General features: G+C 34.3%; 1 protein-coding gene across 1 annotated transcript; it reads left to right on the forward strand.

Moving 5' to 3' along the window:
* Positions 1-15,435: 15,435 nt before the first annotated feature.
* Positions 15,436-18,097, forward strand: LOC120139007. The gene is made up of 2 exons (XM_039154363.1): positions 15,436-17,397; positions 17,665-18,097. Exons 1-2 carry the CDS (start codon positions 15,633-15,635, stop codon positions 17,808-17,810), a joined length of 1,911 nt encoding a protein of 636 aa, XP_039010294.1. The 5' UTR covers positions 15,436-15,632; the 3' UTR covers positions 17,811-18,097.
* The last annotated feature ends 8,740 nt before the right edge of the window (positions 18,098-26,837 follow it).

Genomic DNA, 26,837 nt, shown 5'->3' on the forward strand with positions numbered 1-26,837 from the left:
GTATATATAAGATTGTCTCTCGTTTATTGGCTAAAAGGTTAGGCAGTTGCCTCGCTAAGGTGATAGGAGAGCACCAATTCGCCTTCATGGTTGGCAAACAAATAGCAGACTGTAGTTTGATCGCTAATAAAGTAATTGATGGTTTATATAAAAGCAAGAAATAAGCTGTTTTGATCAAGGCTGATTTTTGCAAAGCGTTTGATACGGTTGATTGGCAGTTTTTGAACTTGATTTTAAAGAAGATGGGGTTTGGTAAAAGATGGAGAAAATGGGTATATTTTTGTATCTCGACTCATTCAATTGCTATTCTAGTTAACGACTCTCCGTCTAATTTCTTCGAAATTAAAAATGGACTAAGGCAAGGTTGTCTGCTCTCGCCATTACTATTTAATATAGTAGGGGAAGCACTCAGTAGTATGCTAAATAAGGCAACGAACTTGGGATTATGTCGTGGGGTGGTAGTGGGAGTGGACAAACTGGTTTTATCACACATTCAATTCACCGATGACTTGCTCATTTTTTCAGATTCTAATGATGAGTCAATTTCAAATTTCTTCCGAATTTTAAAAATATTTGAAGTGACAGCGGGTCTGAAGCTTAATATGACAAAAACTTTGTTATTCAACATTAATTTGGATGAAAGTAGAGTGAGGAGCAGGGCCGAATTGATGCATTGTAGTTGGGCTCATCTTCCTTCGACGTACTTGGGTTTGCCTTTAGGTCATCAAAAAAATTCAAAGTTACTTTGGCAACCCATTCTGGATAAAGTCTCCAGTAAACTCCAAAGATGGAAAGGTAAATTGCTTTCGTTGGGTGGTATATTGACTCTTATTAAAGTTGTCATAGCTAATCTGCCTGTTTACTACATGTATATTTTCTCTATGCCAATATATATTGCTAATAAGATTAATAGCAGCATCGCTAATTTTGTCTGGAATACTAAGTCGGAAAGGAGTATCCATTGGATTAAGTGGGACAATATATATAAACCTTTTTCTCATGGGGGCTGGGGTTTTTCGATGTCAAAATTAGAAATCGTTCCTTACTTAATAAATGGATTTGGAGATTCAGTGTGGAGAAGGATAATTTATGAAGGAAGATTATTGTAGCCAAGTATAATTACGATCAAGTTGCTCTCTTGCCTAAATCTGTTTCCTATAGAACTTCTTATTGGGTGTGGCGCAGCCTTGTGAATCCTTCAGGGAGTTTGTTGCTCGTTTTTCTTACAGATTTGAGATTTTTTATGGGTAATGGACGCAACGTAGATTTCTGGACTAATTACTGGACAAAAAATTTTTCTTTAAAATTCTCTTATCCAAGATTATTTAGTCTTGCAGTTAATAAAACTGGAAAGATCCATGATTTCGACGGTCGTGTACTTGATAGTTGGGAATGGAGGATTGAATTGAGAAGAGCTCTCTTTGAATGGGAAAAGCCTATTTGGAATGAATTCATCCAGGTTTTAAATAGAACGGTAAGAGTATATCAAGGTTGCGACAGAGTATTCTGGGTTAGTTCGTCGAACGGTTTATACAACCCAAAAACTTTTTGTTATATAGTGTCATGCGATGGCCTTTTGGAAGACCCTGTGTGGAGATTCTTTTGTTTTAAGCTTGTGCCTCATAAAATCTCTGCCTTTGTGTGGAAAGCAGTGCACCAAAGACTGCCTGTTATGATGGAGCTGCTTAAAAGGGGTGTCAATTGCTCTGATCAGTTATGCTGTCTCCATTGCAAGCTTGTGCCGGAAGAGGTAAATCATGTTCTTTGTCATTGTTCTGTAGTTTGGAATGCTTGGCAAAGATGGTGCATTGTGTGGAATGTTAATTTAGTATTTTCTAAGAACGTTAAATTATTGATTGAGGTCTGGTTCGCGCAAAGTGTTAGATCGAGAGTAAAGCCACTGTGGCGTCTTGGATTCTTTGGTTTGATTTGGACAGTTTGGATCTGCAAAAATAATTCTAGATTTAATGGGGCTTCTTTTACGGCTGATCAGATATTTTTTAAAGCTTTACTGCTAATAGGATTATGGGCGAATTATTTATGGCCGAGTTTTTATCCTGTGGTGTCGGACTTTATCCGAAATCCGACAGCTTTTGCCCGGGGTAGCGGTTAATGGCGTTCGCAGATGTTGCTTTGCTTCTACTGTTCGTTCAATCGATGTTTAGCCAGTTTAGTTTCTGTTTTGGACTGAGTTTGCTTACATTTGAATGAGGTTTGATGCTATTAGTAGTGCTATGCTTGGATTCTGTTTTGGGCAGCCAGTTTTGGATTTTGATTGGTCTCAGTTTACTATCAGTTTGCATCTGTCTTTGTTGCGTTGGTATGTACTGGAATTATGCAGTGAGTTCACTATCATAATTTCAATTTAATGCAGATATTTTCAGTCTCTCATTCGTTGTCATTCCACTCCATTTAATGCAGATATTTTCAGTCTCTCATTCGTTGTCATTCCACTCCAGGATGAACTCTTTTTCCTCCGACTAGGTGTAGGGAGGTTTTTTAACGAGGTCCATGGAGTAATTACTTTGTAATTTCTTCAATACCAAGTACTCTTTTAAAAAAAACCCAAGGAGGGTTTTTAGAAAAAGGGTAAGCGGGATTTTTGAAGCATAGATCTTCTTTCTTTTAGGAATTCAAGAACCGGGTATTTCTTGTTTTGATATGAATTAAGTTAGGTAGGAACCAAGTCAGTGTTTTATCGATCAAATGATAACAAATTTAGATTAGAATTCAAGAACCCTAATTGGAGAGAATTTCGAAATCGAATGATGAAATCGATAACCAAATATTACCGATGGATGGGATTTTGAAAAGAGTGGTGAAACCAAGGAAATCAGGAGACGAATTAAGGAACAAGATCGAGTGGAGCATCGAAATTAAATTTTCTCTCCTCCTTTACGTTTCACAATCAAGAAATTCAACAACTTTTTGAAAATTTATCACTTTTTTTTGGGGAAGATGAAGCAATGGAAGCGACAAATAAGATATGTTTGGGAAGAAAACAAATGAAAAAAAGGGGTAAATTGATATTTCATCCTTGAATTATTTTGGGTTTGCAAAAATACTCATAATTAGTAATTTATCTAAACTTCAAGGGTTCATATAAAAATTAAATCATTTTACTAATGTGTCACGACATCAAACTAACGGAAGTTAATGTTCCAATGACTATATCTTAATTAAAATGAAATAAAAGTGATCACATCTTAATTAAAACGAAACGAAAGTGATTACGAATTAAGTTTTTTTAATCGAGTGACAATACGTTTATAAAAATTAAACAAAAGTGACAAACTTTGTAATTTACCCTTATTTTTATGATTTTGTTTTGGTTATTTAACTATTTTTCTTAAGGAAACCTCCGTAGTAAAAGAATTGTTGTTATTCTTTTAGGACTCTGGTTTGAGCACCATAGATTCCAAGAGTGTGAGCGACCAATGTCAAAAGGTTGAGAATTATCTTTGAACATATATGTCATGTACTTATCCCATATTATTAAAAAAACTATTTTTTTAAAATTATTATTAAACTCATGTTTTTATTCTATCTTGGTCACCTGCGATTTAAAAAATTAAAGAAGATGTTACTATATGGTCAGATTACATCATCTTTGAAAAAAAAGATTAGCACATCAGCAAGTCATCAATTATGGTTTTTTAGCATTGAATGATCAAAATGAAATAAAAAGCGTAAGTTTAATGATAATTTTAAAAAGAAAAATAGTTAAGTGGCCAAAACAAAACTTCAGGAATAATTGGGTGACTAAATAGTCATAACACCATTAACCCCAAACATTTACTAGAATGATAATTCTTACCCTTAATATTTTATTTTAGGACAAAAAGATCCATTTATGAATAAAAATTGTTAGTTAATACATGATTAACGCTTCAAAATAAAGACTTTTTTTAGTTTAAAATTTTAGTATATTGTAGGCGGAATTTTATTTTCCAAAAACAGAGATATTAGAGAATTATTTTGGGATCTAGGTCATTTGCTAGAATGCACTTGTCACTTGTCACGAGAGGGTGACAAGCTCCATAAAATATATGAAAAAAATAAAATTCATCATATAAACTTTTAGAAAATTTGTATGAAACTTGTTATGTCATCATAACTAGTTTTAGGTATACCGTAGCAAATGGATTATATCCAAAAATAATTCTCAAATACCTTATTTTTTTTCAATTTTTCCGATTGGATTATTTGACCAACAATGCCGAATTTTTTACTCTAAAATAAAATGTTGAGAGTCAAACTGCTTCGAAAAAATAAATGTCGAAATGACTATTTTATCAAATTTTAGGAATTTTTTACCCTAAAATAAATAGTTATGATCATAATACTCTAAAAAATAATAAAGATAAAAATAATCATTTTAGTAAATGTTAAGAGCTAATTTGGATATTATATCAAATAGGCTTATATAACAAATAAGTAGCTAAAATATACAAGTTTTTCATTTAAGTACTTAAAGTATTTTTGGTCAAAATAAATACCTAAAGTATTTAATTTTTCATCTAAGTACTTAAAGTATTTTTTAATTAATGTCATGTATCAACTTTTTTAGAACTTAGAAGAAAAAGTTTGAATAATTTAAATACTCATTTTAACATAAAATATTTTAGACACATGTTTTGATTAAAAAGATAATTATAAATATTTATTTTAACTAGAAAATACTTTAATCACTTAAATAGAAAATTAGAGTGTACTTTAGTTACTTGTGATATAAGCTTGCTTATCAAGTATGTAGTTTACTTTTTTCCTTTTTCTTTTTCTAATTTAGTGTGTGCTGGAAATTGACAGATGATACAGCTGGAAGGGTGGTGTGGTGGGGTCAAGTTGCGGAAAGTGACAAACCAATACAACGATGCCACGTATGGGTCCGGCGGAAATGATTGTACCAATGGTTGGAATATTTGCAAAATTTGTGGGTCCCGTTCGAAAATTGTTTTGTATTGTTGTATTCCATGTAGACAAATCCACTAGTGTTTTCCTTTCGTTAGAAAATTTTGTTCGAAGCAATTGTATCATTTGTCATAAATTAAGATTCTGATTTTATATCAATCTTTTAATTTAATTCAATAAATTAACCTTTCAATCTTATTGTATTTAGATTTTCGGATTAAATATAGAGATATAATTGTATTTACGGATAATTTTTTACGTCCTTTGATTATGTTTTAGATCTTTAATTAATTTGATTTTTTTATAATTTATTTGCTGATAAAGTTAGATTGTTTGTATCAATTTTTATTCAAATCTTTTAGTTGAGTTTTTTTTAACGTTTTACTTATATAACATTTGTTAACTAATTTTTTTATACATTTATTTAGTTTACGATTATAGTTATAAACAGTAGTTATAATTTATATTTTTTAAATAATAAAATTAACAACCTTTATTAAAATTAAAAATTATATCAATTTAATCTCACCAACTTTTCATCCTCCCCAACGTACTCTGACGCAATTAAAGCTGGGCATAAAGAAGAACAAACCCTATTGGGGAATTTCATGTTTTGGTTGGGAAATTTGAGATCTGTTCGTTTCATTACCACACATCCTTCTTCCCAGTTGTTTGATTTTGCTAAAAAAATATTCTTCTTTAAGAAATTGTTTGCAGTTGAAATCTCGTGTTCTTTGTGAGGACTTTGAATTTTGTAGTGTTGTTTCTCTTGGAATCATATGCTGGGAAATTTATTTGTGAGTTATTTATGTAGATCTACTAAATTATTAAAAAAACAAAAGGTTTTGATCTTTGTGGGGAGATTGACTTTACATTTCCGTTGACTACAACTGATTTTAATGAGGCTTATTTGCTCTTTGCTAGTGACAACCCTGAATATGGCCGAAGAAAAAAAAAAAGAAAAACTGTTTTTTTAATCTAATGCACATATCTTACAAATATAATTGCTCAAATCTAAAATTTTTAGTAAAAATAATAATCTATATAGTCATTAAACTCGTTTAATGAGTTCAAAAACCTACTCTTTTTTTTTACTAAAACGTTGAAATTAATACACGCAATCATTGAAGTATTTGGGAAGAACTGGAAACGGTTTAATCATTTAAAGAGAAACATGCCCCCAAAAGAATTGGAGAGTTTATCAAGCACATCAAAGGTTAATGAGCATGAAGCAATGCCCATAGCTGATATAAGTAGGGATGGGCATGGGATCCGAACTCGACATGTTCTGACTCGTCCCGACCCAATCAGGGTTTTAAAAATTTCGGTTTTGGGTCGGGGTTTTTTAAAAATGATGTTCGGGTTGGATCGAATTCGGATTTAGGGTAAAAAATACCCGATCCAACCCGACTCGACCCGATCAAAAAAATAATAATTTTACCTTATATATTTAGGAATAATTACATTAATACCCATCTATATATTATATTTTCAATTAATTCACTGTTTTTATTAAATAAAAATAATATTTTATTATTATTTCGAATCGGGTCGGGTCGAGTGAATGATTTAAAATTTTTTGGTCGGGTCAGGTTGGCCGAAATTCGACCCATGCCCATCCTAGATACAATGCATTTTCAACTTGGTTTAATTTTGTCTGTTAATAGTCACAGGATTAGATGGGTAGAGATGTTGGGACTTATTTTCATAGTTTCCTTAAGATAGATTTGATCGTTTTTACGATATTTAATAATATTAATAAGATAAAGATTACAGTAACACAATTATAGTGATTAGTAGACTATAACATCGATTTTTTTCCTATCACCAAAAACTTTTAAAAGTAGAGGAAATACTTTGTGAGTTGGGTTTAATCTTTGTAGGTTTACACAGTTTAAATAGGAGATTCACATTAAAGAATTATTAAAATTTTTAAATAATAAAATGGTGAATATCCATAATTAGTACATAAGATTCCCGTCTTGTGAATTAAGGTAACAATTACCTAAAATAATATTTGAATTAAAGAGTCATTAAATTAAATTTCACCTTTTTAATTCTAAACAGAATTTTGAAAAGATAGGATTTCATTTGAAGGAAGAAAAAAATTTCTGTATTGGGCTAAAATATCAACAGTCCCTGGAGTGCCTGATTAATCTAGATATTTAGTCATTCATGTGTACCCCAACCATGTTGGGTTTAGATTTGCACCCCTATACTTACGCATTCTACAATACTCAAGTGTGCCCCAACCACACTTGATATCCCACTAATTCGAGATATAAGTTTTTTATTTTTCCTCAACATAATTAACAAATAGTTTACTCTGAGTATCAATTTTTCCATTAATTACTTAACTATTTTGAGCATATGATATATTATTATAAAAATATTATTGATTAGAATATAAAATTATAATTTTTTATTCAAATTTTTACCTTTACCCATTAAACATATGCCTCAATTTTTTATTAAAAAAATCTATTTTTTTTCAAACAAAAAATACAGTCAGTGTTGAGCGGATAAGATTTGGATCAAAAACAATATCAGATCCTCGTATTTGAATTTTCAATCACAAGATGAGCGGATAAGTTAATTTGCATTCACCTGCTAATCGAGTATTTCAGTTAGCAAGCTTCACAATTGGCCAAAACAAATCCCTTAGAATTAAGGACTCTTTCTATTAGACATTAGCCACCCGGGGCAACAATAAGAGTCCCGCTAAATAGTGACGGCTTCAGAAATTAAAAAATGGGGTTAAAAAATTTTAATACTCATTTTTTTTCAATAAAATGTTTATATTTTTTTCTATTATCTTAATATATTAAATTATATTTAATAATTTATCCAAAATACTAGGTATGTACTTAATTTTTTAGGGTGCGTTTGGTTCACGGAATGTAAGATTACCAGTGGGAATAAAAGATTACCAGGGAATAGGATTACTAGGAATGTTATATTTTGTGTTTGGTTGGTTTAGCAAGAATGTAAGATTACCGTGTTTGGTTAAAGGAATAAAATATTATTGGAATGTATATTTGACCAAATTGTCCTTATTATATATTTGTATAATATTACAAATTGTAAAATATTTATATATTTTCTTTAAAAATTAAATTCATAATATTTATATAATTTTTTTACAAAATTAAAAATATAAAAAAGGTTTAATGAAATGATAAAAAAAAATTTAACCCCTGAACTTCATATAAAATTTTAATTATAGATTTTTTTTTTGTAAATCTAAAATAATTTAAGGATAAATTTATAATTTAACATTCGTAGAATTTTTATTATTCAATGACAGAAGAAGGATATTTTTGAAAAAAAATAAAAATTTAAGGGTATTTTAGTCCAAAATGACGGTAATGTTACAATATCTAAGGGAATGGAGGTAATGACATTCCCGGTAATATACCCCAAAAAATCTACTATTGGTAATAAAACATTACCGGGAATAAGATTCCCGGCCAATCAAACATGGGAATGTGAGATTCACATCCCATGAGAATCCACAATTCTTGAACCAAACACCTCCTTAAGAACTAAGTGCATCTGTCCCTGCTAGCAAAGACTACCGATCGCTACAGGGTGGGACGGGACAGGGTTTTTTTTAGCCACTCCGATTTTAACTCGCATATTCATTCTTAAATTGAATCTTAGTCCAATCTTAATTTAAATATTAATTTCTTCACTCCAAATTTAATAAAAAATGAAATAATTAATTTCATATTCAATCCGATAATATCAAAAATCTAGAAATCATGTCTAATCACAAATTAAAAAAAAACAGTTTAGAGTATAGAACGGAAAGATGAGCTATTTTAAAACCTTAATAATAAAGTAAGAAAAAATATGATAAAAATAATAAATAATTAAAAATATATGATGAGGTCGAGTCAAGTAAAAAAGAAAAACCTAATTTCAAATACAACTATATCCTTTTTTAAATCAATCCTTGCTAAACTAAAATTTAAAAGATATTTACATAAAATATTAAAATCCATTTTGAATTTGTAGCAAGTCCCTGAAAAGATGTATGCTTGTTGAATAGGCAGCAATTATTCAAACGGATTGTCCAAACGACATGCAGCCACCAAAATATGATAAGTTTTTATCAAGATATGACATAAATGCATCAATATAAATAATATTGAATATCAATTGAAAAAATAGAGATTTTAAGAATAAGATAACACATGAAAAACATGAACTCATTCAGCGGATTCAATATTTAAAGGATTTTATTTTCTAAATCTTTGTTCAAGCATTTATCTTTACAGGGTGTATACGTTGTCAGTGACGAATCTAAATTTTTTTTTGAGGATCTAATAACATAAATTTTCGTATGAGATAAATATAAATAAAATTTTAAGATGAACACTAACATTAAAATAGATAATACATGATAAAGAAATTCAAATTTTATGATGAATATGTGCCTGCTTTGAAGTCCACTTGCATATGTCACTGTGTATTGTGAATAGTTTAAAAAATTATAAATAAATAATATCTAATAATTATCTCAGATTATTTAAAAGAAGTAAGATAATAGATTTATAAAGAATGCTTATATTTAATTTATATCAAACACAAAATAAGAAAAATAATACATAGTATTACAAGTGAAAACCCATGCTTACTTTTAGTCGTCGAAAATCATTCATGCTTTATGCATTACGCAACTTTCGATGTTCCAAGCGAAGAAGAAAATTCCTTTTAACAAAGCTTTATCACTGAAATTCCCCGCTCTTTCACGCAAAGCCTGCTTAGAAACCGGTGCTAAGCAAGCATGCATCTTTTCATTCAACACGAACACATGTCAAGATATGAACTGAACTCCCCAAATCTTAATCATAACACATTTGTTCCTTTGGGCACATTCATTGAGCTATGAACTGGGTAGAGCTAGCTAGATATCATGCATTCCAATACATAGTTGCAAGTATATTATAGACCTGACAAATTTGATTCGAATCTGGTTATTCGAATATATTTATCCGAATCGAGACCTAAAATAGATCCAAATATGATTACTTAATGTTATGTATGGCTCATAAAAAGTCTCGTTGTGGGGTTACGAATTATGTGGGTTGGGGGTGTGGGGGCGCAGCCCCCGCGGTACGGTACATGGTTGATTTTGTAATTATGTACCAGGGTTTTCTATTATAAATAGAGATGTAACCTAGACCTAAAATATCATTGAATAAAACTTCTAGCGCCGCCTAGGCACCGAGGACGTAAGCACATTGCCGAACCTCGTAAAATTCTCGTGTTCTTTTGTTTTCTTTACCCGTTTTCGTCAACAATTGGTATCAGATGTCAGGAGCAAAATTCGAAGTCGTGAAATTCGATGGTCAGGGTAACTTCGGATTATGGCAAACGAGGGTGAATGATCTATTGGCGCAGCAAGGGATCTTGAAGGCTTTGCGACCTACAAAGCCGGCGTCGATGGATGAGGAAGATTGGGAAGAATTGCAGCAGCGAGCGACAGGAACCATACGATTATGCTTGGCGGACGAGGTCATGTATCACGTCATGCATCTATCGTCTCCAGACGAAATTTGGAGGAAGTTAGAAAGTCAGTTTATGTCCAAATCCTTAACGACAAAACTGTATCTGAAGCAGCGGCTGTATGGGCTGAAGATGCAGGACGATCACGATTTGGCGCAACACGTGAATGTCTTCAATCAAATCGTTTCTGATCTGGCTCGGCTTGATGTGAAAATTGAGGATGAAGACAGAGCGATGATTCTGTTGTGTTCGTTGCCTTCCTCTTACGAACACATGGTGACTACTCTTACATATGGGAAAGAGACTATCAACGTTGAGGAGATTACTGCAGCCTTGTTGGCTCACAACCAGCGGAAGCAGAATGCAGGGGAAAGCTCTCAAGCCGATAGCTTATATGTCAAGGGTAATCGAGATCGTGGACGGAAGCCAGAGAAGGCAGGGTCCGGGAAGCGGAATTCCAGATCCAAATCCAGGGATAAGAAGACGATTCACTGTTACAAGTGCAAGGAGGCGGGACATATGAAGCGAGACTGTCCGAAGTTGAAAAAGCAGACTGATGAGAAGCGTGATGGCTCATCCAAGTCTGTGAACGTGGTCGAGGATGATAATTCTGATTGTAGTGAGGGTGATATGCTTTCTATTTCAACGACACAATTGACGGATGCTTGGATTCTTGATTCTGGATGTTCTTATCACATCACGCCAAATAGGGAATGGTTTTCGACATACAGGCCGGTTAATTCTGGTTCGGTTTATTTGGGTGATGATCGATGTTGCAATATTGTTGGTATTGGTGATGTCAGAATTAAGATGCACGATGGCTCTGTTCGGACGTTGAGTGGTGTTCGACATATCCCAGACTTGAAGAAGAATTTGATTTCCTTGGGCACTTTGCACAAGAATGGTTTTATCCCTAAGGCTGACGAGGATAGGGAAACCATTCGGATTGTTAAAGGAGCATTGACTGTGATGAAAGGCAAGATGACTGCAGGGAATATCTACAGATTGTTAGGGAGTACCGTTGCAGGTGGAGTTCACTCTGTTGAGTCCTGTGATGATACAACAAAATTGTGGCATATGCGCCTTGCTCATCTTAGTGAACGTGGTATGGCAGAATTACACAAGAGAAACTTGTTGCATGGTGTCAAAAGCTGTAAGCTCGATTTTTGTAAGTATTGTGTTCTTGGTAAACAGACTAAAGTCCGTTTCAAGACTGCGAAGCACACAACTCAAGGGATTCTTGATTATGTGCATTCTGATGTATGGGGCCTTCCACGACATCGTCTTTGGGTGGATCTAGGTACTATGTTACTTTATTGATGATTTTTCACGGAAAGTTTGGGTGTATTTTTTGAAACAGAAATCTGAAGTTTTTGAGAAGTTCAAGCTGTGGAAAGCTGAGGTAGAAAACCAAACAGGACGAAAAATCAAGTGTTTGCGGTCTGATAATGGTACGGAGTACACAGATTCACAGTTCCTACAATTCTGTAAGGAGCATGGGATTCAGAGGCATTTTACAGTGCGCAAGACACCACAACAGAATGGTGTTGCGGAACGAATGAACAAGTCGTTGAATGAAAGAGCCAGATGTTTGCGGTTGAATGCGGGGCTTACCAAACACTTCTGGGCTGAGGCTGTTAACATGGCGTGTTACCTTATCAACAGATCGCCAAGGGCATCGCTGGCTGGGAAAGTTGCAGAAGAGGTATGGACTGGTCATGATGTTAGTTTTGATAACTTACGGATTTTTGGTTGTCCTGCTTATGTACATGTACCTGCTGATGAGAGATCCAAACTTGATGCAAAATCGAAGGAGTGCATTTTTCTGGGTTACAAGAAAGGTGTCAAAGGATTCAAGTTCTGGGATCCAGTTGCGAAGAAAGTTGTGATTAGTAGAGATGTCGTTTTTGATGAACAGTCCATGTTGCAGCAGAAGCAAGACACGACAGTGGTGGATTTCGAGCAGTTTCCAGTTGAGAAACCAGAAACTTCTCAACCGAATTCTGGTGGTTCCACTACGGATGATTTGCAGGATTATAGTCTCGCCTGAGACAGGGTGAGACGGACGAATATAAAGCCTCCGAATAGATTGGGTTTTGAAGACTTGGTATCTTTTGCACTTATTGTTAGCAGTGATGATCCGATTACTTTTCATGATGCCGTTACTAGTCAGGAAAACGACAAGTGGATGGCAGCCATGGTTGAGGAGATGGAGTCTTTGAATCACAATCGCACATGGGAGTTAGTTCCCCTTCCTGAGGGTAAGAAGCCGATTGGTTGTAAATGGGTGTATAAGAAGAAACCAGCAGTAACAGAAAAAGAGGGGGAGAAGTTCAAGGCTCGTTTGGTAGCGAAGGGTTTTTCACAGCAGAAAGGAGTTGATTATGATGGAATCTTTTCTCCTGTGGTCAGGCATACTTCAATCCGAGCAGTACTTGCATTGGTGGCTAGTTGGGATTTGCATTTAGAGCAGATGGATGTTAAAACTGCTTTTTTGCATGGTGATTTAGAGGAGCAGATCTACATGCGGCAACCTGAAGGTTTCACTCAACCTGGAAACGAGCATTTAGTTTGCAGATTGAAGAAATCTTTGTACGGGTTAAAACAGTCTCCGAGACAGTGGTATAAACGGTTTGACTCCTATATGATCAAAATTGGCTACAACCGATGTGAGTATGATTGTTGTGTCTATGTTAAGAGCCTTGATGATGGTTCTTTTATTTTCTATTACTGTATGTTGATGATATGTTGATTGCTGCGAAGAACATGGATGATGTTATCGGTTTGAAAACTTTATTGAGTCAGGAATTTGATATGAAAGATTTAGGTGCTGCAAAGAAAATTCTTGGAATGGAAATTTGCAGGAACAAAGACTCAAGGAAACTGCGGCTATCTCAACGGGGTTATGTTGAGAAAATGCTAGAAAGGTTTGCGATGAGCAGCGCGAAACCAGTTAGCACTCCATTGGCGAATCACTTTAAGCTCTCATCAGAACAGTGCCCTAAGACAGATAAGGAAGCTGAAGATATGGTAAAGGTTCCGTATTCTAATGCTGTTGGCTGCTTGATGTATGCGATGGTATGTACTCGTCCTGATTTAGCTCATGCTGTTAGTCAAGTTTGTAAGTACATGTCTAACCTGGTAAGCAACATTGGGAAGCAGTCAAGTGGATCTTTCGGTACTTAAAGGGTACTGTGGGACATGGAATTGTTTTGGGAGTCAGCGGGATAATCCTTTGGTTGTAGGATATGTGGATTCAGACTATGCAGGTGACTTGGATAATAGAAGATCTACGACAGGGTATGTCTTTACTCTTGGTGGAGGGCCTATTTGTTGGAAGTCTACTGTTCAATCTGTTGTGGCTCTATCTACAACTGAAGCTGAGTACATGGCAGCGGCTGAAGCTGCAAAAGAAGCTTTATGGCTTACTGGTTTAGTGAAGGAGTTGGGTGTTCAACAAGGTGGAGTTCAGTTGCTTTGTGATAATCAAAGTGCTATTCACTTGGCTAAGAATCAGGTGTATCGTGCTAGAACTAAACATATTGATGTAAGGTTCCACAAGATCAGAGAGTTGGTTGCATCTGGAGATGTTTTGTTTCAGAAGGTACATACTGATGAGAATGCCGCTGATATGTTCACCAAGCCAGTTACGACAGACAAGTTCAAGCATTGCTTGGACTTGTTGAATGTTTCGAGTTATTAAAGAAGCAAGGTAACCCAACCCACATTGAAGTTTCCAAGGGGCAGGATATTCGCCATGGTGGAGATTTGTTATGTATGGCTCATAAAAAGTCTCGTTGTGGGGTTACGAATTATGTGGGTTGGGGGTGTGGGGGCGCAGCCCCCGCGGTACGGTACAGGGTTGATTTTGTAATTATGTACCAGGGTTTTCTATTATAAATAGAGATGTAACCTAGACCTAAAATATCATTGAATAAAACTTCTAGCGCCGCCTAGGCACCGAGGACGTAAGCACATTGCCGAACCTCGTAAAATTCTCGTGTTCTTTTGTTTTCTTTACCCGTTTTCGTCAACACTTAAATTTGACCCGAAACATGTAAAATCGAATCAAACCGAAATCGATCCGAATTTTAACCAAATCGAAAGTAACCTGAATCGAAAGCTAAACCGAACCGAATTGAAACTGATCTAAATTTAACAAAATCGAAAGTAACTCGAACTAAAAATAATCCGAACCGAAATTAACTCGAATTTAAATTGCCCCAAACCGATCTTTTTTACAAAAATATATCAATAATTCTTTATGTATTTGAGAAGATCCAAAGTTGACCAAACCGAAAATAATTGATCTGACCTAAAAATCAACTAATCCAATTTGATCCAACCAGAAATCAATTTATCCGATATGACAAGATCGGATACATGAACCGACCCGAATAAAACCGAAACCCGAAATAATCCAATCCGGCCTGGACTCAAACCCAACTTACTATAAACTTGAATAAAATCAAAAACCGAAATGACACAATCCGACCCAAACTTAATCCAAATTAAATTTAAACAGAAATAACCCGAACGAAATAATCCGTTTGCCACCTCTAGTATATTATAGTAACATGGAAGCCGCATTTTCTTGAGACCACACCCAGATGTACTCGCTGAATTTTGTCGCTTCTTTTGATTTGTTTGAGTTGAACTAAACTAAAGAGAAAAGTACATTTAATTACTTTGTTCTGAAGAGAATGAAACGCATAAATCATTACTCAGCTTGTATGCTTGAGGAACTGAACCTTTTTAATAAAGCAATTTAAACAATTGGAAATTGGAATGCTTCATTTCAAAGATGAGTGTTTGCATTGTCCAGATGGTCGCTTGGAGTGTGTGGTCCATTGTCTATTTTGTTGATTGAATCATTTTCAACCACCAATTTAGGTGAAAATATATAAACTTTTGTTCCTACCACAACTCCGAGTATTTTACTCTTTAATTTTCCCTTTAAACATCATTTCTTCTATCTTCTGGTATAAAAACTCAAACCACGCATGTAATTTAATGAATATACGATTCTTAATCAATGAAACTTGCTGTTTTAAGCTTGAAGATTCAGACAAATTAGTACTATTGCATAGATAAAATTTTGGTTAACCTCTCTTTGTAGGTTCTCTGCCTCTCTACTAGTAGTCTAGTACCATATATTAGCAGCCGTTTTTTTTCATCTGTTGCACCCTGAAACTCATTTGGACTCCATGAATTCAGCGCAGCTAAAGAAGATGCACTCGGAGCCACCATGCAGCAATCCGAATTGTTTCTTCTGCACCATGCGTGAGCCGGACCCGTCTCAAAGAAGAGCAAAGCTCGAGCAATGCTTCAAAGAGATGCCTCTCAGAGATGATGAAGAGCACGTGTTGGTCTTAAGTGGGCTGTGGAACATTTCCATGACTCGACCCGATGATCCAGAGTTTCCTTCCCTTGGTATATTTGAATGCATGGCCAAGCTTATCCATAGAGGCATCACTGATCAAAACTGGCTTCTTAGAGGTCAGAACATCTATATCCCCTACTATGCCGCTCATATCATCGGTTCATATACGATGGACAACCCCAAATTTGCAGAAAAAGCCGTTCACTCGGGTGTGATTCCGCCATTAATGGAGCTTTTGAGAGGCAAGATGAGTTGGGTTGAGCAAAGAGTTGCAGTTCGAGCATTGGGTCATTTAGCAAGCCATGAAAACACATTTGAAGCTGTTGGTGTACATGAAGTGGAGGTCATAAGCTGTGGTATGGAGATAGCTAGCACTTGCCTTGAAGTTGTTTACGAGGAGTTCGTTGGAATAAAAGCTAGAAAGAGACCCAAATATCATTGTGATTTGCTCACAAGGGGACATGGAGGGTTGCAGTTGCAGTTAAAAAAAGCAGAGGAATGGGCCAGTCAGCTTCAGTGTTGGTCACTTCATCTATTGAATTGCTTTGCATGCAAAGAAAGATCACTCAATCTCATCTGCAACAAAGAGTTTCTAAACAATTTGTGTGGAATGTGGGGTGGATTACTCAATCTCACATCTCCTGCAGGCATTGGATTACTCAAAACCCTTTCTTCATACAAAACAGGAAGGGAAAATGTAGTAAAGTCAAGACGAGTGCTCGATAGTCTTTGCAATGTTTCAAGATCTTCAGATGATTGGCAAAACTTGGCCATCGATTGTCTTTTGTTGCTTCTCAAAGACCCCCAGACAAGATATCAAGTTATTGAGGCTGCAGCATTGTCTCTTGCTGATCTAGCTGAACTTACAGGGCTTGGAGAAGCAATAACTCAAGCTTTGTTGCAGGATTACTGCAAAATCAAATATGCGTTCTTGAAGCTGAAGAGCAAGGAAGCTGAGAAAGCATTGGAAGAGCTGTGGGATTTGAAGGTTGAGAAGATTAAAAGAGATAAACTTATGTCTGAACAAGAGGTGGAAGAGAGACGCCTGTTGATTGGGGAGATGAAAAAACAAGGCAACCAGAAGTTTTGGTCTGGGAAAATCGAGAGCGCTTGTGACATATATTCAAATGCCTTAGAATTGTGTCCTTTAAACATGGGGAGAGAGAGGATTGTTCTTTACAGCAACAGAGCACAGTGTCATCTGCTACTCAAAAACCCAGCAGCTGCCATTAGTGACACTACTAGAGCTCTTTGCTTATCAGGTACGGCGAGTCCTCACAGTAAAAGCTTTTGGAGAAGGTCACAAGCATATGACATGAAAGGATTGGGCAAAGAGAGCTTGATGGACTGCTTAACGTTCATCAACACTCGAATGAAATCTGAGCATACGAAACGTGCAAGGATCCCGTACTACGCAGCACGGATGATCAACAAACAGATGAATGCCACGTGGATATTTGCAAATGCAAAGTCAAAACTTTGCATGAAAAAGGACAGAACAGTGCATGAATTGGAGTCCAAAGGAAAATACCAGCTGCAGGAAATGATGATGATGAGATTAATGGATGCTAAGGACAAGGGTTTACCTGGTAAGCCTATCTATTAGAAACAGAGATTTAAATTAGGATTACATTTGCGTTTTACATTTATCACGATTATAATAATAACTGTGTTATTATAGATATTGCGAAGATCATAATTTATACAAATAATAATTTCAGATGAAGTATTTATCATCATATAACATCTGTTACTCTAATTATGGATCGTTATTTGAATCTTTGGTTACAAATTTTTTGCTTTATCCAAGGATAGCTTGCTCATGTTTTTACTTTGAATTTTGGCTTGAGTTTTAGATAGGCCGACCATTGTAGAAGACCCTAAAGCTGAAAAGAGGAGGAGGAGGAAGATGGAAAAAGCGGGCAGAAGGAAAAAAGACATCGTCCGGATTGAGAGAGAATCAAGTGGTGTCGATCACGGAGTAAGAGATGGAAGGAATTGAGTCTTCAATTTTCATTACAGAGACAAGGGTTAAGATTAATATTTCAATTTGTGAAGCTTATACAAAAAGTAGCATGTATTTGTCGATGGTAGAGAAGAAGCTACAATGGTAGAGTAGAAGCTACAACCATTGTAACTTTGAATTCTGTCTCTTATTTGTCGATGGTAGATAAGAAGCTACAATGGTAGAGTAGAAGCTACAACCATTGTAACTTTGAATTCTGTCTCTTGTTAGGCTTACACAAATACAAACCATAAAAAAAAAACATGATAGCATCCCTCTTTTTATCAACAAATTTTCCTAAAGAGGGGGAAACATTTAAATCATCGGAAGATAATGCATTTCAATTATTTACCGGAAGAGAAAATACTATGAATCTACTCATCCCGACCCCCTCAATTATTAGCCATTATCAATCATTAATATCGGTATAGAAAATGAAAAGAAAGAGTGCATGTGTAACCCAACTCTATATTCTTATTCCTAGTGCATGCCAAATAATGCAAAAGAGGGATTTGACGTGACAGATTAAAGGCCTCACAAATACAAAATATAATAGAAAAACTTAAAAAGAATCCAAGGAAAATCTTTGTTGTTAACAAATCCAACTTAAGAAAATTTGGTATTAACAAATCCAGATTCGATGAATAAGAAATCGTACCTAACCCACTAATCTAGATCCTGATAATTTTATGAACTAAATTACAAGTTGCTAGAGAACATTAACCAAAAATCTAAAACAAATTTGGTGTTGACAAAACAGCATAACCGCCATCTTGGAGAGCACCACCTAGAAACAATGACCCACCAGCCATTAAAATACTTTATCATTTGGACTGGACTACAAACTAATATCTTCCTAAAAGTCGACCTAATTATTGAGAATTTTAGATGTATAAGCCCAGCAAATCATCATAACATGTAGAAAAAGCCAATTTTGCTTTATCAAGAGAACTAACTGCATCATCATATAGTGCTGTACAACACATTAAACATACAGCTCGTAATTTTTGTGTTTACAACATATCAAGAAAGTGTAGAAACAAAGTGTTAGAATTCAAACTTAATTTTGGATGGCAAGAGCTCGAAATTTCATGAAGCCACGGTGATAATATAGGAGTGAGTGAAAACAAATACGAGACTTGAGAAAGCATAGCAAAGCTTTGTTTGCGGTATTTGTAAACCAGCCAAAGCTAATAACGGGGTAAGGTTGTTATATCATATTTTGTTTGTATCAATAATATTATTCGAGTTATAAATTTATCAAATGCCCACCAAGGCTTCCAACAAAAAGAACTCTGGCCTTCAAACGGACCGTAGTAGGCAGTCATCGACATTGCATGCAGGAAAATCTTGCCACCAACTAAGAAGAGTTCAATCATCATATGACCTTAGAGCCGCAAACTGATCCCGTTGTTGCAAAAGTGGAGGTTACATTTGGAAAATCTTTCCACGACGTGCTAATCTTTATGGATGGATACAACCAACACTTGATAGAATCCACAAAGGAGTTGGGGTCAAAGTTGAGAATGGCTTCCCAATCAACCTGCACACCTTTTGGAAACAGCCTGCAAACTCCATATTGGTAGCAAGAAGCAATCCCAGCAAAACAACTAACCCAACCGCTCCGGTGCCCCATGCGAGTGGCCTGTAATTGTACCTCAAAAACAATCAACTGATTATTTTCACTCAAAATTGTGAATTCCTCCAAAAATATACCAATCATTTGCAGTCCGGTACTATGTCATACCAGTAATATGTCATTCTCAAAATAGCTTCTTCTGTCACACTTTCGAGGGCATTGAAATCAGTGGACCCATAAGTTTACAATATGCATTGCAAAAGGCCTGCAAATCCGTAAGAAAATTCAAATGTCACAGTCAATCAGGAAACATAAGTCTATATTATATTAAGACAGGCAAGGGCTGTTGATCAAATGGTGTCGGACGCCAATTAGAATTTCGGCTGGTTCCAACTCTGGATTTCACAGCTTTAACACAGCAAATAACCCAAAAACTTATTTTCATGCAATTCAAAAGTGAGTTATGCACATTTTTCCAAAAAAAAAAATAGCGAGTTATATATTCTGGCCATTTATATATCTGCTAAAATGGAAAATCAGAAAGAAGTTATCTCAAAATGTCAGAGCAAGCATGGAAGAGGACGACAAAGAATATTGAAAGACTAAGCCTGGGTAATAATTATTGATTATTGACACGCCTGAGTAAAGAGCAAATTATCGCCAATGCCATGTTCATTTCAGTATCAAATTCCTCGCATATGGGAGTGGCAAGGTGGTCTGATTGAAACATTGTATCCATGCCGCCGTCTCCTGTCAGAATTATTGAATGCTTTTCCACTACAAAATTTGAAAACAAACTATAAAAAATCATATTTTTTTTCAAAAAAATAAAATAAAAAAATTGACACAAACTAACGATTTCACAAAGGTGATTCTAATCCCTTGAAGCTGCTTCCTAAAACAAAGGATAACCTAGGCATTATGTCAAGAAAAGAAACAAGAGATTCAAAGAGATCATCCTGTTGGAAAAACTATTGAATGAATTGATGTTATTTCTAGCTAATTAATAATAAGTCATGTCACTTGATGAATGGACTTAATTTTTGGTTTAAAGTTACATCCATTCAATCATACTTATTCAACAATTCTCTTCATGAAAAGATAAAATCCTTTCATGAAAAGGTTAAGCTCTTTTCATCAAAAGGATAAGTTCTTTAATTGAAAGATTAAGTCTTTTCATAGAAAGTTCTTAACCTTTCGATCAATTTCCTCTCCCTATATATAGGTTACTTGAGGCACAATTCTAAGAAATAACGTAACACAAGTTACATAGACAACTTTGAGACACAACTCACAAAGTTGAATTATGATAACACTTAGAAAGTTCCTTCCAAATTCGTTCTTTCTAGTGATAGAGAAAGGCAAGATTGTGTTCGACTGATCACTACGGTTGTGCTTACTGTTGTGATCGTTTGTTGTTGTATCCTGGGAGACCGACGTTCAACGTTACTCAAAGCACCGAGGAGAGGACGAATCTGTCTTAAGGAAAATGTTCATACAGGCCTCAACAAAATTCCTCAACAAAATTCTTCTTCGGTTTATCATACTCTACTCATCCGATTCATTGTCTAAATATGAGTAAACCAATTTCTTGCCTCTACTTTAAGTTTTATTTATTTTGCTTCGTTCGATTATATAATAATATTTATTATTATTATTATCTCGGATTAACAATTTTGTCTAATAATCTTAAGACAGATTCCTCTTATTTTTTAATCCGAAACGAGATTCTTTGAATGAAGTATCAAACAGGGTCAAAACAAATATTGTTGGCTATTTGCAGGTTTGAATGCAAACAGTGAGGCATTCTTTGCAAAACTAACGTGTTGTTTGTTTCTTGGCTCTTGGTGATGTGATTTTTTTTAATTTTCTCTCCTTTTGATGATTGGATATGTCGATCGTGGATATTTGTATTCAACATGTTTTGACATTGCTAATGATGGTTATACCTTTGGAGCATTATGTGTCTTTTCAATAACAAAGGAAATTTACGATTCATCTGAAATTGTTTGGAAACGCAATTTCAATAGAGGATACTTCTATGTGATTTAGTCCTACTCACAAACATTCACGTGATGCTTACCATGAAATGATGCACTTGGTGTCTAAGACAAGAATGTGGTTCCAAAGTGTTTGCTGCTTTGGAATTTTGAGAATTGACAATTCATTCCAAATTGGTTAAAGACTTAATTCATTCGAATTGTTTTCTTTAGTGTACAAGCCAAATCACTGGAACAAGTATCAAGGTACGTAGAATATTATATTTTCTTTGGAAATGTTTAGTCTGCGTAGCATAATAATTTGCAGGACGTTTTGTTTCTTGCTTGGACCTTCACAAACGTGATTTGGTTGTGACAATTTGATTATCATCATGTCATTGGAAATTGCCAAATTGAGTGAAGAATAACGAAAGAGGCGTAATTATAATTATGAAACATTTCTAATGTTTAGTGTAAGTGCCAACCTTCAATGATTGGCATGTGCACACTACACCTTAACCCACAAATTGTTAGTTCAAGTTTGATTGTCAACGATGACAAGAAGGTTTGAGGTCCACCAACTTTTATTGATGTCGGTTTTTTTTAATCTTCGGTGCAAGTGCAACCTTTGGTCAACAAAGCATGTTGAATTCAAAACGTCATGTTTCAAGCGAGGTATGGCATGTTGGACACAGTCTAATTATAATGTGATAAGGCTCGTAATTTTTTCTCGAATGGTGAATTTCGATCAAGAAATCGAAAAGGTATGTGTATTTATACATTGAGATTATACTACTAATTTGGGTTTTATTAAATTCCCACTGCTCAACAGAAGTTAGTTATGTTTCGAGAATTAATTTATTAAATTCTCGTCGTTTAACAGAAATTGGTTCTGTTTTGGGTTTTAATCCCGTTGTCCAACATAAGTTGATTTTGTTTCGAATTTTAGTTTTAAATCCTGACATTTAACGAATACAACAAAATAATATTGATTGTACATTTTTGTTTTGGGTTTTATTTTTACTAAATTCTCGCCGTTTAACAGAAATTACTCAATTGTTGGATTTTAGTTTTGACTAAAATTCGCTGCGATAAATAAGGTACCGAACAAAATTATGTAAACAAAAATCAGGCCTATAATTCTATTTCAGGATTTTAATCCTGTTGTTCAACAAAATTTATTTGATTTACTGTTGATAACAGAAATCGTTTGGAGGTAACAACATTGTTACAGATTTTGTTTTAGAATTTTAATTTCTAATTAAATTTTGTTGTTCAACAGAAACAAACGGTAAAATAAATTGAATTAACTTTCAATTTATTGTTGGAATATTTACAAATTCTAGTTAAGTGTTTTAAATGAAACAATGGTAATCCTACTGATTCACCTAACTCGTGATTTGAAATGTTGATTCATATTCAAAATTTGAATAAAATTCAACAATGTCAGTGGTTGTGAGCCACAACGAGAAACATGTGAAATTCATGGATATAATTTCAAGATATAGCTGAATATGGTCAAATATAGGATGATCCTTCTATTCATAGAGAGGATGAGATAGACATTGTTGTCATTAAATCTTGAAAGCATTCTAAGTTTCTATATCGGAATTACATTTTGAATGGATTGCCAGATACACTATATGAAGTGTATAGTGTCCATAAGATTGCTAAAGAATTATGAATGACATTTGACCATGTTCTGAGTTGTCATAAAGCATGTGGAGGAAACTATTTTATCAGCAAATTACCTTTAAATAAGGTAACTTACAAGAAAATAGGCGAGACACCATATGAGTTATGAAAATATAGAAAATTTTCCTACAACTACATCAAAGTGTGGGGGTGCCTTGTATAAGTATAATGGTAAGTCGAGACACATACGTCGTCGACATAATATCATTAAACAATTGATCTCAACTAGAGTTATCTATATTGATTTTGTAAGATCAAAAGATAACATTGTGGATTCACTAAACAATGAGTTGAATCGAGATCAAGTTGATAAGCACCGAAAGGAATGTGACTAAAGCATATTAATTTTTAAGGCGCTATGTGAAGGAAAACCCAACTTAGTTGACTAGAGATCCCAAGATCTAAGTTCAATGGGACAACCTACTTGCATAGACCTTGTGAGATCACTGTGGGGTTCTTATCCCCATGTCCATTCCTATGATGAAAACAATGACTAAAATGTGGAAAAAGGTTAACCAATGCTTTTTAATGACCACTATGTGTTTCAGTGACCCGAACAACATAAGTCACCTATGTGAGAGTGAAGTGGAGATGCTTCAAAGAGACTATTGGGGCATAGTTCTCTAAACTCTTGCAGAACCAAGAGATGTCCACGGCTATATGGACATAACCATGAGAACCAAATTCTTGTCAGTGAAATATTTGTGTGAGGTATGTCATTGCTTACACCAACGGCAGGACAATTCAAGGACATCACGTCTACTGGACAGCCAGTAAGATAAACATATTTTCACAAGGGAAGGTTCAAAGGGGGACGCCTACCTATCCTATGCAAATATCGAACGTAGAATTTATCACCATATCGAGTCAATGTTTGAACCATCAAGTTCATTCATATGGGGGATTGTTGGAAAAATTATTGAATGAATTGATGTTATTTCTAGCCAATTAATAATAAGTCATGTCACTTGATGAATGGACTTAATTTTTGGCTTAAAGTTGCATTCATTCAATCATACTTATTCAACAATTCTCTTCATGAAAAGATTAAATCCTTTCATGAAAAGGTTAAGCACTTTTCATCAAAAGGATAAGTCCTTTCATCGAAAGGTCTTAACATTTCGATCAATTTCCTCTCCATATATATAGGTTACTTGAGGCACAATTCTAAGAAATAACGCAACACAAGTTACAAAGACAACTTTGAGACAATTCACAAAGTTGAATTATGATAACACTTAGAAAGTTCCTTCCAATTTTGTTTTTTGGCAAGATTGTGTTCGACTGATCATTACGGTTGTGCTTACTGTTGTGATCGTTTGTTGTTATATCTTGGGAGACCAACGTCCAACGTTACTCAAAGCACCAATGAGAGGACGAATATGTCTTAAGGAAACTGTTCATACAGGCCTCAACAAAATTCTTCTTCGATTTATCATACTCTACTCGTCCGATTCATTGTCTAAATATGAGTAAACCAATTTCTTGCCTCTACTTTAAGTTTTATTTATTTTGCTTCATTCGATTATATAATAATATTTATTATTATTATTATTATCTCAGATTAACAATTTTGTTTAACACATCCTTCTTAGATCTTAAAAGTCTTACCCCCTCAAAGGTTGTACTGTTGTACCAGGTAGCCAACCAAAAATCCCCACCCACAAGTTCATAAAGATCATCACAAGATTTGGCATCTTCAATATGAAAATGACATGTTAAAATTTCTACATACGTGAAATTCCACATACAATGACATATATTGAATAAAAAAACTATTTGCACCTCGAAAACAACCACAATAATAATACACACTTAATACTTTTCATAACCACTTCTACTAGTTAGCTTAATCATGGATTAAACACTTTTGCATCCTCACGTCTTTCAATCGTTCATGCCAAACAAAACCTAAAATTCATATTATGCAAAACAGTGGGCTCAAAAAGAAAAAAATGTCAAAGAAATTTGAAGAAATCTAAATCAGAGGAACAAGACATTTTAAAAACTAAAATACAGAATGTTGAGACTTGTTTTTTTTATCATGTAAATAAGGCAACTACCAAGAATATCATAAATCAGAAGTATATGTTTATTTCTTTAATTTTTTACTTATTTATCCAGTTAAGGATTTAATCAATTAAACACTTTAAACCATTCTTAAGATTTTCGTATTAAATTAAGATTATTCCAAGTAAAACAGATCATTTAAATACTCAAATTACATGAAATGTTATGTACCACGAAAGACGGGCAAAATAATATAGTAGGACAAACTCAGCCACTCGGAGAAATTTCATTTTCTGGCTTCCCCTATTTGGATAAATCAATAGGTTCGTTAGATTTGTTGTGCACAAAAAACTTATCCCTCATGACAATCTTTACTACATTTAATGTTCTACAATATCACCAAATCATGAGAATTTGTACGAATATTATTGTTAACGAAGCAAAACAAATATTTAGCTTTCATAATTTAGGAAATAACATATATATATTTTTTCTTGTCCAAGGACCATGGGGTGTGATAACCAAATTCATAATTTAACTCTTCACTGCTCAACAAAATAAAGGAGCATAAATTCAGAAAATAATAATATATTTATTGTGAAGTCCTCAAGAAAAATAGATGCGCTTCAAGATGCTGATTTGACCCATCCTTGACACTATTATGGTGACAAAGATGCCTAGGATCTCTAACATCATATGATATATTTAGACAGGTTAGATAGAGAGTTTAATACCTATGATACTATGAGTATATCTAATATTTTCTCCAAATTGAATCCAACCTATTCTGCAAAAAAGAAGAAGAAAATTTCAGTTATTATAACTGTATATGACCTAATAAGACTCATTGTAGGCACAGTTAAGGAAAAACACAAAACACAAAATAATGAAACAATCATTAAAAACACAACTGGAAGTGCACTAATAAAAAGCATAAATGGTTTTACCAAAAAAATTCTTGATACATGTCAGGGTCAAAATCCGAAATAGGTAGAAGATAAAGAAATATAGAAATGTAAACACTGAATGTTTAAGGAATCATGATAATAGTAGGTTATAAAGTTAAAATATAGCAAACCTCAATTGTTAACCTATAAAACTGGATAAAAAGGCTCAGAAATTTGTCTCCATCTGACAACCAATGAATAAACATCTTGCCATGACATTATAGGATGACTAGATGATCTATTTTCAGTATTGTCATATGAAGCTGATGTTTGTGAAGAACTGCTTGTTCAAGCAACAATACCTCTGTTCTGGCTAGCTAAACTGATTCTTTCTTTTATTCGGTGCCTCTTACCAATTTTCAATCTTCTATTAGAATGCTTCCAATCCACTTGCAAAGAACGCCATGTTTTTGACACCTTCTGTGCAATTTCAATGGCCGCTAATCCTGTCATTAGGTGCTGGAGCATAACACATGATTAAAAATTAAAAGAAGATTAATAAATCAAGATTCAGGAAAAAAAGTGAAGATTAACACAAGACAAAAGGGCAAGCTCTCTAGTTGTGTTTTCCTTTTGCAAAGGAGAAAAATGTGAAATAAAAGGAATATGTAACACCCTAAACTCGATTGGGCCTAAAGTGTCACATTGGGCTACCGAGGCAACATCTGAATTTCAAAACCTGCTTGTTTTCTTTTAAAACATACTCAAAGATATCATACAACATATAAAACAATTATTAAAATATTTTAATAAACCATAGCTCTATGACACATAATTTAAAATCAAAATAATACATTTTGATGTTTATAACTCA

The sequence above is a fragment of the Hibiscus syriacus genome, unplaced genomic scaffold (genome assembly GCF_006381635.1).
Source record: "Hibiscus syriacus cultivar Baekdansim isolate YM2019G1 unplaced genomic scaffold, ASM638163v2 tig00110718_pilon, whole genome shotgun sequence".
Lineage (NCBI taxonomy): Eukaryota > Viridiplantae > Streptophyta > Magnoliopsida > Malvales > Malvaceae > Hibiscus > Hibiscus syriacus.

Bases quoted from the DNA above. Each gene is read 5' to 3' on its own strand.
- LOC120139007 (XM_039154363.1), top strand. From the start codon at position 15,633: ATGAATTCAGCGCAGCTAAAGAAGATGCACTCGGAGCCACCATGCAGC. The intron at 17,398-17,664 runs GTAAGCCTATCT...CTTGAGTTTTAG, and splicing joins TAAGGACAAGGGTTTACCTG to ATAGGCCGACCATTGTAGAA.